Source organism: Danio aesculapii, chromosome 2 (assembly GCF_903798145.1).
Source record: "Danio aesculapii chromosome 2, fDanAes4.1, whole genome shotgun sequence".
Lineage (NCBI taxonomy): Eukaryota > Metazoa > Chordata > Actinopteri > Cypriniformes > Danionidae > Danio > Danio aesculapii.
The window spans coordinates 49,712,274-49,731,148 of record NC_079436.1 but is presented as its reverse complement, the minus strand read 5'-3'; the positions used below and the strand labels follow the sequence as shown (position 1 = coordinate 49,731,148).

General features: G+C 35.4%; 1 protein-coding gene across 2 annotated transcripts in view; it reads right to left on the bottom strand.

The window, feature by feature from the left end:
• Nucleotides 1-490: 490 nt before the first annotated feature.
• Nucleotides 491-18,875, bottom strand: part of sh3gl1a (SH3-domain GRB2-like 1a) — a 61,984-nt gene continuing 43,599 nt past the window's right edge. Inside the window, exons 7-10 of one of the 2 annotated variants that reach the window (XM_056481533.1) lie at nucleotides 18,762-18,865; nucleotides 16,209-16,345; nucleotides 4,278-4,322; nucleotides 491-1,805 (exon numbers count right to left, since the gene is read on the bottom strand). In XM_056481533.1, the coding sequence (XP_056337508.1) occupies nucleotides 1,615-1,805; nucleotides 4,278-4,322; nucleotides 16,209-16,345; nucleotides 18,762-18,865 (477 nt within the window). In that variant the 3' untranslated portion in view covers nucleotides 491-1,614. The remainder of the gene's footprint in view (nucleotides 1,806-4,277; nucleotides 4,323-16,208; nucleotides 16,346-18,761; nucleotides 18,866-18,875) is intronic. The other variant, XM_056481542.1, reaches the window with a different exon arrangement.

Below are 18,875 nucleotides of genomic sequence, written 5' to 3'. Positions count from 1 at the left end.
AGTCAGTAAAAATACTCAACTCATGTCAGATAGATAGATAGATAGATAGATAGATAGATAGATAGATAGATAGATAGATAGATAGATAGATAGATAGATAGATAGATAGATAGATAGATAGATAGATAGAGTAGAACAATGGACAGATATAGAATGATATAGAATAATAGACAGATAAAATAATTGAACGAAATATAGAGTACAACAATGGACAGATAAAATAATAGAACGATAGACAGATAGAATGATAAAATGATAGACAGATAAAATGATAGAACGATAGATAGAACAATAGATTGGTAGATAGATAGATAGATAGATAGATAGATAGATAGATAGATAGATAGATAGATAGATAGATAGATAGATAGATAGATAGATAGATAGATAGATAGATAGATAGAGGAACTATGGACAGATAAAATAATAGAACGATAGATAGATAAAATGATAGATAGAATGATAGACAGAATGATAAACATAATGATAGAACGATAGATAGATAGAGTAGAACGATGGACAGATATAGAATGATGTAGAATAATAGACAGATAAAATAATTGAATGATAGATAGAGTAGAACAATGGACAGATAGAATGATAGACAGATAAAATAATAGAACGATAGATAGAACAATAGATTGGTAGAACGATAGAACGATAGATAGATAGTTCAATAGATAGATAGACAGACAGACAGACAGACAGACAGACAGACAGACAGACAGACAGATAGATAGATAGATAGATAGATAGATAGATAGATAGATAGATAGATAGATAGATAGATAGATAGATAGATAGATAGGATTTATTCTGGGTTTCACAAAGATAAGTTAATACAAAATATGCATGATTTACTCTACAAGTTATGTAGAAAGTGATAAAGAGAAATACTAAATCGCCCTCTGTAAAAACAACATCACATATCCTTATCAAAAAACCTTCTAATGTCAAAAGAGAAAAAACCCAACATGAAGTTTAAACCCAACTTCATGCAGTCTTCACATTTCCCTGCTGAAAATGTATGCAAATGAGTGAATAAGTATTGCAATAACACCTCATTTGCATATTTTAACATGGTATTTTAGAAATTTTGTAATACAAACGATCTTTGCAATTCTTAATGTCAATCTACTGGAGAAGTATGGTGATCGCTTTACGTAATACATATTCTTACAGTGTTCACCTGCAGTGTCTCGCCTTAAAAACTGTAATGTTCAAACGTGGCCACTAGAGGTCAGTAATCACCAACATCAGACATTTCCCATGCTGATGCTAATATGAATTTCAAAGTAAACACAACAACCTACAGAATCCCACAATGAACACTCCCGAAATGGTTTTATCTTTGACACCTTTCTCAAAATTGTTTATTATATTTGAAGTAAGGAATGGCAGTGTTTTACCACAACACTTAAGACACCTTTCTCAATAACATTTATTATATATGAAGTAAGGAATGGTAGTGTTTCAGCACAGCGCTGTAAGGAATAATAACTGTATATTCTCTGTCTTTCAAGAGGTCAAAGTGCTCGTAGTGAAACAGAAGTCAGGGATGTTCCCTTTGCCCCTGTCTGTACCTGACATTGCACTGTTTATCCGCTGTGATCATTAGCGCAGAGGCACCATCACCTCCACGTAGTTGCATGGAAAGAGTCCAGTCTGACCACGAAAGCTTCCCTCGTACCAGTTGTCGTCGATCTGGTTGGTGAGTGTGATCACATCGCCCTCATTGAAGCCCAGCTCGCCCTCATTTTCCGGCTCAAAGTCATACAGAGCCCTGCAGCACGGCTGGTCTGCGGCTGTGTAGAAACACAGGAGGACAGGAAAAAATTAAGCAGAGAAATTAATTATTAGGAGAGGGATTTTAAAAAAGTTGCATTAAAAGTATAGTCCTTTTAACACTTATGTCTTGTTCAAATTTAATACACTTTCATTATGTTTGTGGTTTTTTTTTGCCACACTGACCTCCATTATGATGACATTTTTTGATTGCAAACCCATGACAGTATACACTACCTGACAAAGGTCTTGGCGTCTATCCAAGGTTTAGGAACAACAAATAATAACTTGACTTCTAGTTGATCATTTGGTATTAAAAGTGACTTATATGAAAGGCAAATGCCTCTTTTAAAGATGCTTATTTCACCAAACTAAAATATGATCATGCCTTGATTTTTAATGATTTAATTAGGACAGTAAGGTCTGACTTTGCTTAGACAAAAGTCTTGTCACTTAACAGAAATAATGTCCAGTATAGAATATAAAGTCATGGTGCAGTGAAAAAAGAAATTAATATTGTGTATGACTCCCATGAGCTTGGAGGACTGCATCCATACATCTCTGCAATGACTCAAATAACTGATTAATAAACTCATCTGGAACGACAAAGAAAGCGTTCTTGCAGGACTCTTCGAGTTCATCAAGATTCTTTGGATTCATCTTCAATGCCTTCTTCTTCATCTTACCCCAGACATGCTCAATAATGTTCATGTCTGGTGATTGGGCTGGCCAATCCTGGAGCACCTTGACCTTCTTTGCTTTCAGGAGCTTTGATGTGGAGGCTGAAGTATGAGAAGGAGCGCTATCCTGCTGGAGAATTTGCCCTCTCCTGTGGTTTGTAATGTAATGGGCAACACAAATGTCTTGATACCTCAGGCTGTTGATGTTGCCATCCACTCTGCAGATCTCTCGCATGCCCCCATACTGAATGTAACCCCAAACCATGATTTTTTCCTTCACCAAACTTGACTGATTTCTATGAGAATCTTGGGTCCATGTGGGTTCCCTTAGATCTTGAGTGTTTATGATGATTAGGATGCAGTTCAACATAGGATTCATCAAAATAAATCTACCTTCTGCCACTTTTCCAAATGATCAATTAGAAGTCAAGTTATTATTTGTTGCTCTTACAACTAGGATCGACAACAAGACTTATTAGGAACATCAAATTAACCCTTGTGTGCTGTTGGGGATGATTTCTTCCATCCTGGGGTGATTTTGAGTCCTAATTTGGCCACAACTTTCTCTGTGTTTCAGCAAATGGGATGATTTTGTGACAAATCTTATTTTGACACATATTTTGGGGAAATGCTTTGAAAATGTGTAATAACTCAAAATACTCTGGCCAAATTTACTACCCTCTCATTATGTTTGTAGCTGTTTTTGCCCAATAAGGATAAAAAAATATTGTTATAATGGAAGTCAAAGGCATAACAGCATATAAATATAATCATGCATTTTTGATAGTCAGTAAAAATGTTCAACTCATGTCAGATGGATAGATGGATAGATGGATAGATAAGATAGATAAAACGATATAGATTGAACAATTGATAGAAGAACTAAATGATAGCTAGAATGATAGCTAGAATGATAGAATGATAGATAGAATGATAAAATGATACAACAAACTACACATAGAATTATAGATAGACCGATAGAACAATAAAATGATAGACAGACAGACAGAAAACAATAAAACATTAAATTAATAGATTAATAGAACGATGGATACATAAAACTGATAGAACATTAAAGTAATAGAACGTTATATAGAATGATAGAGACAGATTGATAGAAAGAAAGAGAATAGAAAGAAGATAGAACAGTAAAATGACAAAACAATCACTGGAATGATAGATACAACAATAGAACGATAGAAGTATAGATTGATAGATTGAGCGATAGAATGACAGATAGAATGATAGAACAAACTATAGATAGAATTATAGATAGATCGATAGAACAATAAAATGGTAGACAGACAGACAGATAGATAGATAGATAGATAGATAGATAGATAAAACAATATTGTGTGCAAATGCGTTGCCTAAAGTAGACTGATTTGTAATAATTTATAAAGTAATTGAGATCAGATGGCCCTAGAGGACACCCCATGTAGACAGCATATAGTAAACATCCCTAACAGCCTGTGTGTGTGTGTATGATGTTCAGAAACTGTTCATGCAGCTTTTCATAAAGAACTCATTTCTGAGCTAAACAAGCTCCCGGGGTGGATCATTTAATGTGTGTCTGTTTGATCACGCTTCTGATTGTGTGTACGAAAGAAACGGTCACAATAACTAATCATCACACACACACACACAAATGATTGTGTTTTTTCATGCATTTTTCACCAGAGTATATTCAGCAGGTGTGTGATTGTCACTACTTATTTTTAACAGGACCGGAGGCTGACCAAAAAAAAAAAAATAATAATCTGGCAAAGAAGCCTCCACCAAGCCAAGTGTGTGTTTGTGTGTGTGACTCACAATTACGTTTCTGGCGTGAAGATGCCCTGTTAAAGGAGGGGGCTGCTGACGTAAAAGAAAGAAAAACAATGATCAGTATTTGACATCAAATACACACATCCATTCATACAAACACGCATGAACACATCTGAATTATAAGCCAGAGGTACTGAACTGTCTGATCAGTATGCAGCATGTCATGTGTCAATTTCCTGTATATTCTTTTGCATACAATGACTTTTGCCGGAACGCTGTAAACAACAAAATCAACTGGCTTTGTTGTTGCTTTTTCTAAAAGTAAAAAAAATAATAAAAATTAAAAATTACACAAAACTATACACAAAAGAAGGAAACAAAGAAAGAAAGAAGAAATTATATATATATATATATATATATATATATATATATATATATATATATATATATATATATATATATATATATATATATATAGAAAGACAGATAGATAGATAGATAGTGACCTATTTAAAATTGCTTAGTAAGTGAAATAAAAAAATGTAGTTTCAATTAAATATTAAATGAATAACGTAAAAACCTTCAAATTAGGGAATACGTTGAATTACTGAAATTAAAAATAAGACATTCATAATTCATAGTTCATAATAAAATTACTACAAAAAAATTTAAAAACTTTAAGAGAACATACTAAAACAAAATTAATATATACTACAAGTACACTCACTGGCCACTTTATTAGGTACACCTGTCCAACAGCTCGTTAAAGCAAATTTCTAATCAGCTAATCACATGGCAGCAACTCATTTAGGCATGTAGACATGGTCTAGACGGTCTGCTGTAGTACAAACAGAGCATCATAAAGGGGAAGAAAGGTGATTTAAGTGACTCTGAACGTAACATGGTTGTTGGTGCCAGATGGGCTGGTCTGAGTATTTCAGAAACTGCTGATTTACTGCAATTTTCACACACGACTCTCTCTAGGGTTTACAGAGAATGGTCTAAAAAAGAAAATATGCAGTGAGCGGCAGTTCTGTGGGCACAAATGCCTTGTTGAGGTCAGAGGAGAATGGCCAGACTGGTTCCAGCTGATAGAAACGCACAACACGTCCAACCTTGAAGCGGATGGGCTACAGCAGCAGAAGACAACACCGGGTGCCACTCCTGTCAGCTAAAAACAAGAAACTGAGGCTACAATTCACACAGACTCACCAAAATTAGACAATAGAAGATTGGAAAAACGTTGCCTGGTCTGATGAGACTTGATTTCTGCTGTGACATTCGGATGGTCCGAATTTGGCTTCGACAACATGAAAAGCATGGATCCATCCTGCCTTGTATGAACAGTTGAGGCTGGTGGTGGTGGCGTAATGGTGTGGAAGATATGTTTTGGCACACTTTGGGCCCATTAGTACCAATTGACTATTGTGTCAATGCCACAGCCTACCTGAGAATTGTTGCTGACCATGTGCATCCATTTATGACACAGTGTACTCATCTTCTGATGGCTTCTTCCAGCAGGATAACGCACCATGTCTTAAAGCGTGAATCATCTCAGACTGGTTTCTTGAACATGACAATGAGTTCACTGTACTTAAATGGCCTCCACAGTCATCAGAACTCAATCCAATAGAGAACCTTTGGGATGTGGTGGAAAGGGAGATTCGGATCATGGATGTGCAACCGAAAATTCTGCAGCAACTGCAGAAGTGTGATGCTATCATGTCTATATGGACCAAAATCTCTGAGGAATATTTTCAGTACCTTGTTGAATCTATGCCATGAACGATTAAGGTAGTTCTGAAGGCTAAATGAGGTCCAACCCGGTACTAATAAGGTGTACCTAATAAACTGGCGGGTGAGTGTATAACTAAGTGTATAATACAAAACACAACAATTCATTGTGCTTAACTTGACAGTTCCAACAGGATTCTGATCAGATTCTCAAAAGTGAGGTTTTTACACAAATATATTCACTTTGCATGAAAAAATACAGTATTTCCAAAATCATTAAACAAGGCCATATGTAACAAAGTTGTTTGCATAATGCGTACTGAAAACTGAATACTCAATTTCTGAATTTCAAGATATTTCATAACCCAGGATGCCGTTATAAACCTTCAGCCCATATTAAAACCTGCAATTCATTGTGTGAATCTGCAAATCCTAAAACTATCAAAATGGTCTCTGACTGAATAATTTAAACGTCATTTTTAACATTTTTGCAGCTTATGAACAATGAGCTTATGTGACAAATATTAGTCAATAAATACTAGCTTGGCTATGTCTTCAGCTTATTTCAGTTCATTCCAAATCACAAGAGACGACTTCATACTTTCTTGGAGGTCAGCTTGAAACCTGAGATAGTCTGTTTCATAATACAGATACCACAATACAGTATATGCGCAAAGCCAAGTCAATCACAGCCTCTCACTCAGATTGAGTTGGGATGCAGATATTAATTCAATTTTGTTAACAAAACAGAGCCATCTGTAATTTTTTTAGATTTATTTTAGGCCTTTTTGCCTTTATTAGATAGGAGAGTACTGAGACAGGAAGCGAAGTTGGAGAGAGAGAGAGAGAGAGAGAGAGGGGTAGGGAAATGTCCTCAAGCCGGGATTCGAACTAGGGCACGCCCTGAAGTGCTACTACATCGACGCACTAACCACTAGGCTATTGCGCCGTCCATCTGTAAAAATTTTAGCTTTGTCGTCTTACATTTGCAGATCATGATAACCGCAGGAACATCACCTCACAACCATGAGCAGAAATAGCCTGACTATGTGGCTTCTGTGGTGTTTGACATTGGGGTTGCGGAAATAACATGCTTCTCAGTTGGTCTCATTTCGCTGTTTAGTAATATGAGGAATATTTAAAGTAAATATCAAATGCACCAAAGGCATAATAGAATAGAGCTACTCATCTGCACAGCATGGATCTGGCTCATGACAGACAGTGTAGAAAACCCTTTTCTTTTTGGCAGAAAGTTAATGGTCTGTGTGGTGCTAGTGCTCTTTATTATATTTCATACAGAAGAGATTAACAATACTATCACATAATGATAAATATAGATAAATGTAGTTGACCATCTAGCATGATTTAGTCAAACCAGAGACTTGCAAGAAATGCAATCTGGAGCCCTGAAATAATGCTGCATGTCCTACTGCCAACCAATGGTGGTCTAGAAATTAGAGTTCTGACTAGAAGTGCAGATATGCTAATTAAATATTACTCTAGACTTTTCACGTCCACTCATATTAATTAAGTACAAAAGAACTTTATTTGGCAAGATAATTTGAGTTCCCAAAACCTTGAGTATTCCCTTACTGCACTGATGATTCAAGTGAAAACATTTAAACACTAAACCCTATTCAGATCAGTTTCTAAAATCAGTAAATTGCTTAATGGAGATTGACTCTAATCAGATCATTTGAATCAGTTAACCATTTACCAGAAACTCACTCAGAATAGAGCTGCACGATTCTAGCTAAAATGAGAATCGCGATCACGATTTTGTAAATGTAATATAAAGGTTATTATGAGTCGGCAATTATTATTGTTTTTTCTCCAACTTATGGTAAAACAACAACAATAATAATATTATGTGTAGGCCTACTGGTTTCTATAAATAATTCTATTCTACTTATAATAATTCTGATGTTGAATTATGTTTGAGATTTAGGCCTATGCTTGCAATCTGTCATTGACAACAATATTAGACCAATTTATTCACTGGTAAAATCAACATTATATAGGCTAGAGTAGTTTTACTGACACTGTAAACATTTATTTTTATAAACAACTGTGTGTTCACTATGAAAGAAAAAACATATCAAATGCTTGCCGTAATCATTACTCTAAAATGCAATATGATTATTTAAATGATGTGGCGCTTTTGGTTTCATTTTTATTGCTAAGTGCTGTTCATACTTTGCGCGAGTCTCTCAAACGATCACTCTGTGCCACAAACTGAATGTTATTTACAACTTATTTGCCTGATACTCACAGCCTATGCAGGTTCTGTTCACTAAAGTAGACGCGCACGTCTATTATTAAGTAGGATGCGCGCCCGCCCTCTCTGTGGTAACAGGTCACGGCCAGCAGCTCACATCACGTGTGATTTCCCGGCTGCGAATACAGCATTATATGAAGACAGAAATTACATTTTTAGGTGAATTATATCTTATAAATACAGTATGTGACTCTTTCAACATCATTTGGAGGTGTCCATGTCGCTGAGCAATGTATGTTAAACAATGAAAAGACTCGTGCAGCTGCCTTTGTTTCTCTCCTGAACTTGAAATTATGATTGGGAGAATCGTAGAAATGCTAGATTAAGATAGTCTAGGGGGTGGAATCGAGATCACGATCATTTTTTTAATTAATTGTGCAGCTCTAACATAGAATGGATCATTTTAATCAGTAATTCATTTACTGGAGACTCTACGCAGATAATTTAAGACAGTGGTCCTCAAACACTAGGCTGTGGATCAATTGGTACCGGGTCGCACAAGAAATCATTAATTATTTCTGTTTTATTTATTATCTAAGTGTGAACAATCTTTTATTTTGAAAAATGGCCGTATTCTCTTGGTAACACTTGAGCGCCCAAATTTAACCCACAAGCAGCAAAATAAGTAAGAAACGGACATCTTTGGAAAGTTTCTTTGCTAAGGACAAAAGGCTCAGTGAAGGACTCACAAACTGCCAAGGTATGGATTTGAAACCCATGTGTCAACAAATCAGGTGAATCCACCATGGCTCTGCAAGATGATCAACTGATGGAGATCGCAAATGACAGCGGCCTTTTAGGGGGCATTCACATATCGTGTCTTTTCTAGAAATTGCATAACTTCCTTGTTTCCAATGGAGGTGCGCGGCCTGCATGCACAAGCAGTGTGACGCGCTTGCACCTTCCAGACCAGACGCACAGCTGAATGAATCCCGCGGGCGCACCACGAGTCACGTAACAAGAACTGACCGATCAGCTTCAGCTTGTGTGGAATATACACATTATAGTCGACTAATTATCACAGACAAACACAGAACACCCAAACACTACAGTGTATTGTAATTTTTTCCATAAATGAAACTTGTATCAGCGTGGCAGCAATGTTTTGTCAGCTTGTCATCCTCTGAGAAAACGGTTCAGAAACACTGCTACCCCCCAACGCCCCCAGGTCCGCGGTGATAAAAAGTTTGAGGACCACTGATTTAAGAGACTCGTGGTGCATTCCAAATGGGATTTAATCGGCCTCTGAAGAGCACTTAGGAGTAAAAAAAAAAAATCATGGCTGCCATATTGAAGGGTCATTCCAAACTAAAGTGCTCAAAACTGCCCACTATAAAGTCCCCTTTGGAATGAAAGATGTTGAAGGATACAAATGATGGACACTTCGATCCATGATTCTTAGAGCAGGGAAGTCATTTGGTGTCACACATTGCGTTAATCTGACAGGACTCACCCTTATGCTCCAATTAGGGCATAGGGATGAGCCCTTCTGAGCCCTTCTTGAATCTGTAAATCATTTATTGGAGATGAACACTACTTTTAAATCAGTGAGTTGTTGATTAATGTACAGTCCTCAATCCAATTCACAAATTAACCATTTGGTGCTATTTGTGAACAAGTTAAGAGATAAAATACAGCCTGGCCAGGAACTCTGAGCTGATGAGAATTCTTTTCCCCCTTCAGAATAACTTTTTTTCTCAGCTTCATTCAGGAAATGTTTTGTCGTAAAAAGCTAAATATTTAGTTTGAGAATGAAGTGAAGTAAAAAAATACTTAAATCTGTACTTTACATTTGGTTTTGTTAGTTTAGTTTTTATTTAGCGAACACTTTTCTATTCAGTTTTTATATTTTATATAGGTTTATTTATTTCATGTGATTTTATTATATCTGATATTTGTAGCCCAATTCTTAAAACGATTTTAATATAGGCTATTTTATCTAGATATGACACTGTGTGTTGAGCCTATTATCTCCTAAATAAAAGAAAGAAAGAAAGAAACCCAGCCATCAGCCGCATCAACAGATCTGCTCTTTCGCCCTGTATCTCACACACACGCATCAAAACACAGTATTTTCAATTTATGATATTAATCAAATCGTGTAAACAGAGCATTTTTGGGTGAGCAAAACCATCAGAAACTACCTTTTAATTTCTTTCTGTCTTCATTTATGGTTTAATTAATCTGTTTAATTAATTAATTAATTTGATTAATATCCTCGTTTCCAAATACTTTATAAATAATATTTATTTTAAAATAGAACAGTTATAATGAACTCTGTAGTTTATTGTTTTTAGAAAATATCTTAAATCTTTTTTTCAGATAGGCCTTTGTAAAAATAAAGTTCAAAATGGCTTAAAACGGTTTAATTCATTGATATTATACTGTATATTCCTAAATCGTTATAGCTTTTGTTTGTTTTATATTGGTTTATTTAATGTTTTTATTATATCCGATATTTGAGATTCGTAAAATGATTTCAATATCGCTTGGACTACTTTATCTAGATCTATGAAATTGCTTTGAGCCCTCAATAGCGGACACTTAATTTGTAACGTTTTCTGTCTTTATGTTGTATTCAAATGTGAATGCAAATATTTATACATTATCTCAAAAATAAATAAAGAAACCCAGCTGCTCAAGGCATCGAGGGGTCTGAATCCAGCGCTCTCGCACACAACACTGTCCATGCATCTAAACGCACATGACAACTAAGTCAATGGAAAAGCAGTTGTTCCTTGCGCCACCTGGTGGCTACTGCGTAAAGCACAGAAATGTTTTTTTTTTTTTTATGAAAAGGCAGCCTTTACAGCTGCAGTAAAGTGCGTGACTGCGGGTGACAAATTGCAGTACTGCATTAAGAAATGCGCGTTCTCTGAAGCCATATCATATCTGTAGTTTCAATTTTAGTAGGTCTAGTTGTAAAGAATGTAAAGAAATCAAACAAACTTCATATTTTAAGATCATGTATTTAGTTAAACATACTTGGTTTACTTTTTTTGGCAAATAAAGATAACAAAATGGCTGTAAAAAGCGTGCAGTAAAAGCATCATCGAAAAGAATTCTAGAAACAGTCATTCAGTTTTAGGCCACAAAATGAGTGCTTATGAATTCTGAAAACCTTCAATTATTTTCGCTAATTATCATTTGATTTCAGTTCATTTTTCAGTGACAGTTGCTAGTTTCGTTTCATTTTAGTTTTTTTTTAAATTTATTTTGACCAATCGTCTTAGTGTTGATTTATTAAAATAACGTTGCTGCCAACCTTCTCGGAACTCCCATAAACGCATATGCTATGGTGTAATAGGAATGGGAGGATAACTGTTTTCAAAGTATACCCCGGTTTGGAAAAGTCAAGTTTTTAAAAGTGCCAAAATATAACGTTTCTATAGTATATAAAAGATTTTTTTAAGGACAACAGTATCTCCAACAGAAAACAGATATTTAAAGATGCTATTTTAAATTGTAAAGAAATCAGTGTTTTTGAAACTAATAAAGACAGCAGAAGTCAATGATTCATTTGAATTATTTAGCCTGACTTTCAGTTTACTGTTCCAAAATATTTGAAATGTTTCTTAAAATAAAATATATTGTGTTCAAATGAGAAAAAAAAAGTCTTAGTTTCTTACCCAGACATTTAAAAATAACCTATTTTAGAGCAGTAATCACAATACCGTGAAATCCTGATATTTTTATTCAAGGTTATCATCCCATCAGAATCTTATACTGGCCCACGCCTATGGGGTTATTTGCAAAAAGTGTGTCCATGCCTTTTTCATATCTGCATGTTTTCACTAAATCCTGCCAGTAGATTTAGTTTCAAGACTGTGGTGAACTGTTTTCTGACCTTAAGTATTACACAATATACAGCAGAAGTCAAAATTATCACTTCCCTGTGGATCTTTTTTCTTTTTCAAATATTTCCCTAATGATGTTTAACAGAGCAAGGAATTTTTCACAGTATTTCCTATAATATTTTTTCTTCTGGAGAAATTCTTATTTGTTTTATTTCAGCTACAATAAAAGCAGTTTTTAATTTTTTAAAAACCATTTTAAGGTCAATATTATTAGCCCCCTTAAGCAATATTTTTTTCGATTGTCTACAGAACAAACCATCATTATACATTGACTATGGACATCAGTAATCAAATTAATTGCCTTAATCTGAATAAGACAACAATTTGATTAAGGCGTTTATATGAATTACTTTTGAACGTTCCTTCCATGATCACGTTTTACATGTTAAAGCAATTAATTCGATTAATGTCATCGCTAATCACGTTTCCTCCGGCGTTTCATGTAATTTCGGGCATTTCATTTTTAATTTGTCGACTTTAACTGAGGTTTCACTTTCATTCAGGAACACTTCATTCCTGCCCCGCATGACAAACTGAGGTATTGGATGCACGGACTGCTGAAAGAGTGTTGTTTTAATAGAATTTGATATCGCATGCCTGAATGGAAAGAAAAAAACCCTCCGCATTTCACGATGCAGCTGTCTGTGGTCCTCCACTGTCTCGGTAGGTGCAGAGAATAGTGTCAAACAGCAGTGTATGTGTGTGGAATATCCTGCCGCAAAACGCGGTGAAAAATCCTACATGATGGTAATAGTTTGATTGTGGTGTTTACACTGCACTTCAGTAATGCGATTAAAATCAGCATACTCCACATGCCTTAATCCGATTTTCTGTTTAGTTCGATTATGACCTTAACTAGATCAAATTAATCAAAAATCACTGTTTATATGGTAGACTCTAAATCACAGTATTGTCTTAATCGTATTAAAATCAGAGTATTGGGGTCCATGTAAATGTTCTCAATGATTTGCCTAATTAACCTAGTTAAGCCTTTAAATGTCACTTTAAGCTATCTTGAAAAATATCAAGTCAAATATTATTTACTGTCATCATGGCAAAGATAAAATAAATCAGTTATTAGAAATGAGTTATTAAAACTATTATGTTTAAAAATGTGTTGAAAAAATCTTCTCTCCATTAAACAGAAATTGGGGAAAAAATAAACAGGGGGGTAATAATTGAGGGGGCTAATAATTCTGACTTCAACTGTACATCCAGTGCAGTTTCCCACTGTTGATTAATCAACTGCGTCGTCTTGGCTTGTCTCCGTGGAAACTGGAGACCGTGTGAGCATAAACTCAGTGAATCGTGCAGAGATCATTGTTAGATGAATCAGTTAAGGTCGCCTATTAGACTGATTTACATTAACCTTGCTCTCGGTTGATGCGAGTTTAGGAAGACAGGGCTGTTACGTGTGATTCAAAGCATGTTTCCGGAAGCCCCTGAAATTGCACGATTAACCTTTGCTGAATTAGGTTAGTCATTTGCACTTGTAATGGCTTTCTGTGTTTCACGTCTACTACCACCAGGCTATTCTGAGTCTGTAAGGAGATTCAAGTGCATCTCAAACTGAGGCTGGCTTCCTAGCTAAGATCTAAGCAGGAATTTATATTAAGCACTTAAATAATAATAGACTTTATACTGATGCATTGCAGTTAAAAGAACAGTCCACTCATTTTACAACTCGGCCAGAGTTTTTAAATCCACTCAGAAAAATCTCTACATATTACAGTTGAAGTCAGAATTATTAGCCCCCCTGAATTATTAGCTGCCCTTTTTAATTTTCCCCCAATTTCTGTTCTAATAACTGATTTATTTTACTTTGCCATGATGACAGCACTAAATATTTTACTAGATATTTTCCAGATACTAATATTTAGCTTAACGTGACAGTTAAAGGCTTAATTAGGTTAACTAGGTAGGTTAGGGTAATTAGACAAGTTATTGTATAGCAATGGTTTGTTCTGTAGACTATCAAAAAAAATATAGCTTAAAGGGGCTAATAATATTGACCTTAAAATGTTTTTTAAAAATTTAAAAACTGATTTTATTCTAGCCAAAATAAAACAAATAAGACTTTCTCGAGAAGAAAAAATATTATCAGACATACTGTTAAAATTTCCTTGCTCTGTTAAACATAATTTAGGAAAAAAATAAAAAAAATAAATAATAATAATAATAATAATAAAATAAAAAAAAATAAATCAATGGGGGGCTAATAATTCTGACTTCAACTGTCTTTTCATATACTAGGACTGACGGAAAATAAAAAGTTGCTATTTTACAGGCTGATATATCTAGCAACTATACTCTCATTCTTGTGTAATAATGAAGGAACTTTGCTGCTTCACCATGGTTGCAGCAGGAGCAATGATATTATGCAGCACCTGAAAATCGATTAACTTCCATGTATTCTGCTTCAAACAAATACGACTCAGGATCTGCACCAAAGTAAATATGTTATAAACTGTCTCCATGGTTGGTTATATTGATGGAATTGGTGTTTCTTTAAACTTAACTGCATATGGCTTCCCAATTGTTTACACTGTCTCCAGTTTAGATTGTGATTTATCTCCTAAATCATTTTATAAAATAGTCTTTCATAAAATAAAATTAAACAAGTTAATTGCTGAATCAGGTAGCTATTGTTAATAAATTTGAATGTGGGCAAAAAGGACTGTGGGTGAATGAAGATGTTCAACAAACTGATAGAGCTGATTACCAACCTCAAACTCATAACAGGCTAAGGCTGCACAATTAATCAAAAAAAGTACCCAATCGCGATCTAGATTTGACCCCCCACACAATCTTAATCCAGCATCTCTACGATTCAGCCGAAGTTCGGGAAAAGCATAAAGGGACTTCTAATTGTTTTATATAGGCTGCTCAGCAACATGAACACCTCAAAATGGTGTTAAAGTGTCACATACTGTATTTATAAGGTATAATTTACCCAAAAATGTCATTTCGGTCTGGATGTAATGATGTATTCATGGCCGCGAAATCACACGTGCTTGTTTACTACAGCGCGAAGCATGTCTATATAGTGAACAGAACCTTCGTAGGCTGTGAATAACAAGTAATAAAGTTGTAAATAAAGTTTTGTTTGTTGCACAGAGCGATGGTTGAGAGCCGCACGGGAAGTTTGATTTGCATGTATGTTTATTCTGGTCACTGTAAGTGATGGCAGTCATGACATGAGCGCACTCTGCACTGAAAGTGAAACCAAAACTGCACACATCATTTAAATGTTTAGTTTGCATTTTAGAGTTATTATTACGGTAAACATTTGATGTGCTTTTTCTTTCATAGTGAACACAGAGTGTTGTGCATGAGAATAAACATGTAACAGTGTCAGTATAACTACTCTAGCTTTTATAACATTATATTGACATTAAAAATATCATAAAATTTAAGAGAAATAAAAATAACATTGCAAGATATAGAGTTAACAAATTAAAGCAGGCGTCCTCGCTATGATTTGAACAGGAATTTATATAAGTAATTTAAATATTAATTGACTTTATTTTAATGGATTACAGTTAAAGGAACACTTAAAATGAGTTAAACAGTTGAGTTTTACCATTTTTGAATCCATTCAGCCTATTTCTGGGTCTGGCGGGAGCACTTATAGCTTAGCTTAGCATAGATCACTGAATCGGATAAGACCATTAGCATCTCGCTCTGACCATTAGACCGTTAGCATATCGCTCACATTAGCACATCTCATAATTCATTTTTTATCATGAAATAAAAAAAAGATAATAGCCAGTATACATTTTACAATTCTGACTTTTCCCCTTGCTGTTCAATAACTTTAGCTTAAACCAGGGGTGCCCAAACTCAGTCCTGGAGGGCCGGTGTCCAGCAGATTTTAGGTCCAACCTCAATTAGACACCTAGACCAGCTAATTAAGCTCTTTCTAAGTGTACTAAAAAACTTCCAGGCAGGTGTGTTGAAGGAAGTTGGAGCTAAACTATGCAGGACACCGGCCCTCCAGGACAGAGTTTGGGAACCCCTGATTTAAATTAAAGGCTACATTTGTTAAAGCACACTGTGGTTTTATGGTTTCATTAATTTTCCTGTAAATGATCAGGTTGATCTGACCTGTGGATGAGTATGAGGGTGGTGCCGCTGCTGATGGATTCCAGCCTCCGTTGGAGTCTTCTGGATCAGAGTAATCGATGCTTGGTCTGGACACAGGCATCCGCTTCTGCCGAGGCTGAGACTGGGCCTTGTTTACTCTGCAGGACACACGCAAAAACTTCAACACAAATGCATGCAAAAACACAGACTGCACACTGGTAAAAAATACAAAAGTGTGCAGCAGAAATGTGTTGCCAATAAATGAACAGAATAAGGTTTTGTACTTGATTTTCTAGGTTGTCTATGAATGCGTGACTACATTTATTTCAGTTATATTATAATAGCATTTTAATTATTTTATATTATTTTTACATTAAATGTTTAGATTATTTTCATGTTAAGAATTATTTTCAGTTTTTTATGAATTATATGAGAAACCTGCTGTAACTTTGTTACAATGTTCTGTCTAAATCAGGGGTGCCCAAACCTTTCCTTATGAAGGGCCAAAAACCAAACTTGATTGAGGCTAGTGGGTCAGATGTAAATATAATTGCCATGGGGGATTTTCAAATTCATTTAATTAAAAAATAAATAAATAAATAAAAATTTGATTAATTTTTAACATTTACAGTGCATCTGGAAAGTATTCATAGCGCTTCACTTTTTCCACATTTTTTGTTACAGCCTTATTCCAAAATGGATAAAATGTATTTATTTCCTCAAAATTCTACACACAATACCCCATAATGACAATGTGAAATAGGGTTTTTGAAATTGTTGCAAAATTATTTAAAATAAAAAACCTGAAAAATCACATGTACATCAGTATTCACAGCCTTTGCTCAATACTTTGTTGATGCACTTTTGGCAGCAATTACAGCCTCAAGCCTTTTTGAATATGATGCCACAAGCTTGGCACACCTGTCTTTGGGAATTTTAGCCCATTCCTCTGCTGTACCTCTCAAGCTCTATCAGGTTGGATTATGTACAGCCATTTTCAGATCTCTCCGGAGATGTTCAATAGGATTTAGGTCTGGGCTTTGGCTGGGCCATTCAAGCACATTGACAGTTGTTGTGAAGCCACTCTATTGATATTTTGGCGGTGTGCTTTGGGTCACTATCCTGCTGGAGGATGAACAGTTTGAGGTCAAGAGCACCCTGAAGCAGGTTTTCATTCAGGATGTCTCTGTATATTGCTGCATTCATCTTTCCCTCTATCCTGACAAGTCTTCCAGTTCCTGCTGCTGAAAAACATCCCCACAGCATGATGCTGCCACCACCATGCTTCACTGTAGGGATGGTATTAGCCTGGTGATGATCGGTGCCTGGTTTTCTCCAAACGTAACGCCTGGCTTTTGCTCCAATAAGTTCAGTTTTAGTCTCATCAGACCAGAGGATTTTGTTTCTTATGGTCTGAGAGTCCTTTTGATGTCTTTTGGCAAATTCCAGGAGGGGAGTGGCTTTCGTCTGGCCACTCTACCATACAGGCCTGATTGGTGGATTGCTGCACAGATGGTTGTCCTTCTGTAAGATTCTCTTCTCTCCACAGAAGAATGCTGGAGCTCAGACAGAGTGACCATAGGGTTATTGATCACCACCCTGATTAAGGCCCTTCTCCCCTGATCACTCAGCTTAGAAGACTGGCCAGCTCTAGGAAGAGTCCTGGAGTCATGTGATTTTTCAGGTTTTTTATTTTTATTATTTTTAAAATGTGGAAAAAGAGATGCGCTATGAATACTTTCCGGATGCTCTGTAATTGAAAGATTTAATTTTAATTAGCTTTTTTGTAGCTCAGCAATAAAACACACCGACATTCTCCATTATTCTTACTCTCTTCTAAGATGGGATGGTGGGACAAAGTTTTAAATTTCCAAATTATAATATTTAAGTTTTCAGCTCATACTTTCAAAAGCATTCTACAGAAATCCACAGACTTTGTACAAAATTCTGTCAGAAATAGCTAAAAATATCTGCAGATTCTGTCTGGTCCCACCCATGACACATGAAACGAGGTCTGGATATTTTGAAAATAGATATTCTGTACTGTAATATCAGTGTCTATATAAAGATCTACAGAGATATGTAATCAATCAATCAATCTATCTATCTATCTATCTATCTATCTATCTATCTATCTATCTATCTATCTATCTATCTATCTATCTATCTATCTATCTATCTATCTATCTATCTATCAATCTATCAATCTATCTATCTATCTATCTATCTATCTATCTATCTATCTTTAATGTAGTGTCATTTTTATGAGCATGTTGACGTGATGCTGTTTTCATATCAATATGATCAGATGGTTGTTTTGTAAACTGCTGTTTTCTCACCATTGTTACATTTGTTATGCATTCATTTTGTCATTGAGAGAAAAAGAGTGCTCATATTTCCATATACAACTAAACTGAAGTGTCTTCATAAAATAAAAACCCATTAACCAAATAAACAAACTAAACTAAAATATATAGAAATGTAAAACTGTACAATATAATAAGTTCAGTGCAGGACACAACTGTTTTTGTTTTATTAGTCCATCAGGTAGAATGATGGATATTGAGGTCTAACCTTTCTCTCATGGCCTCTGCCAGCTCCTCCAGGACCTGCATCGACTGTTTGTGAAACTGCAGCTGAGATTCCACCAGAGCAGAGAGTTGACTGACCTGCTCCACCTACACACAC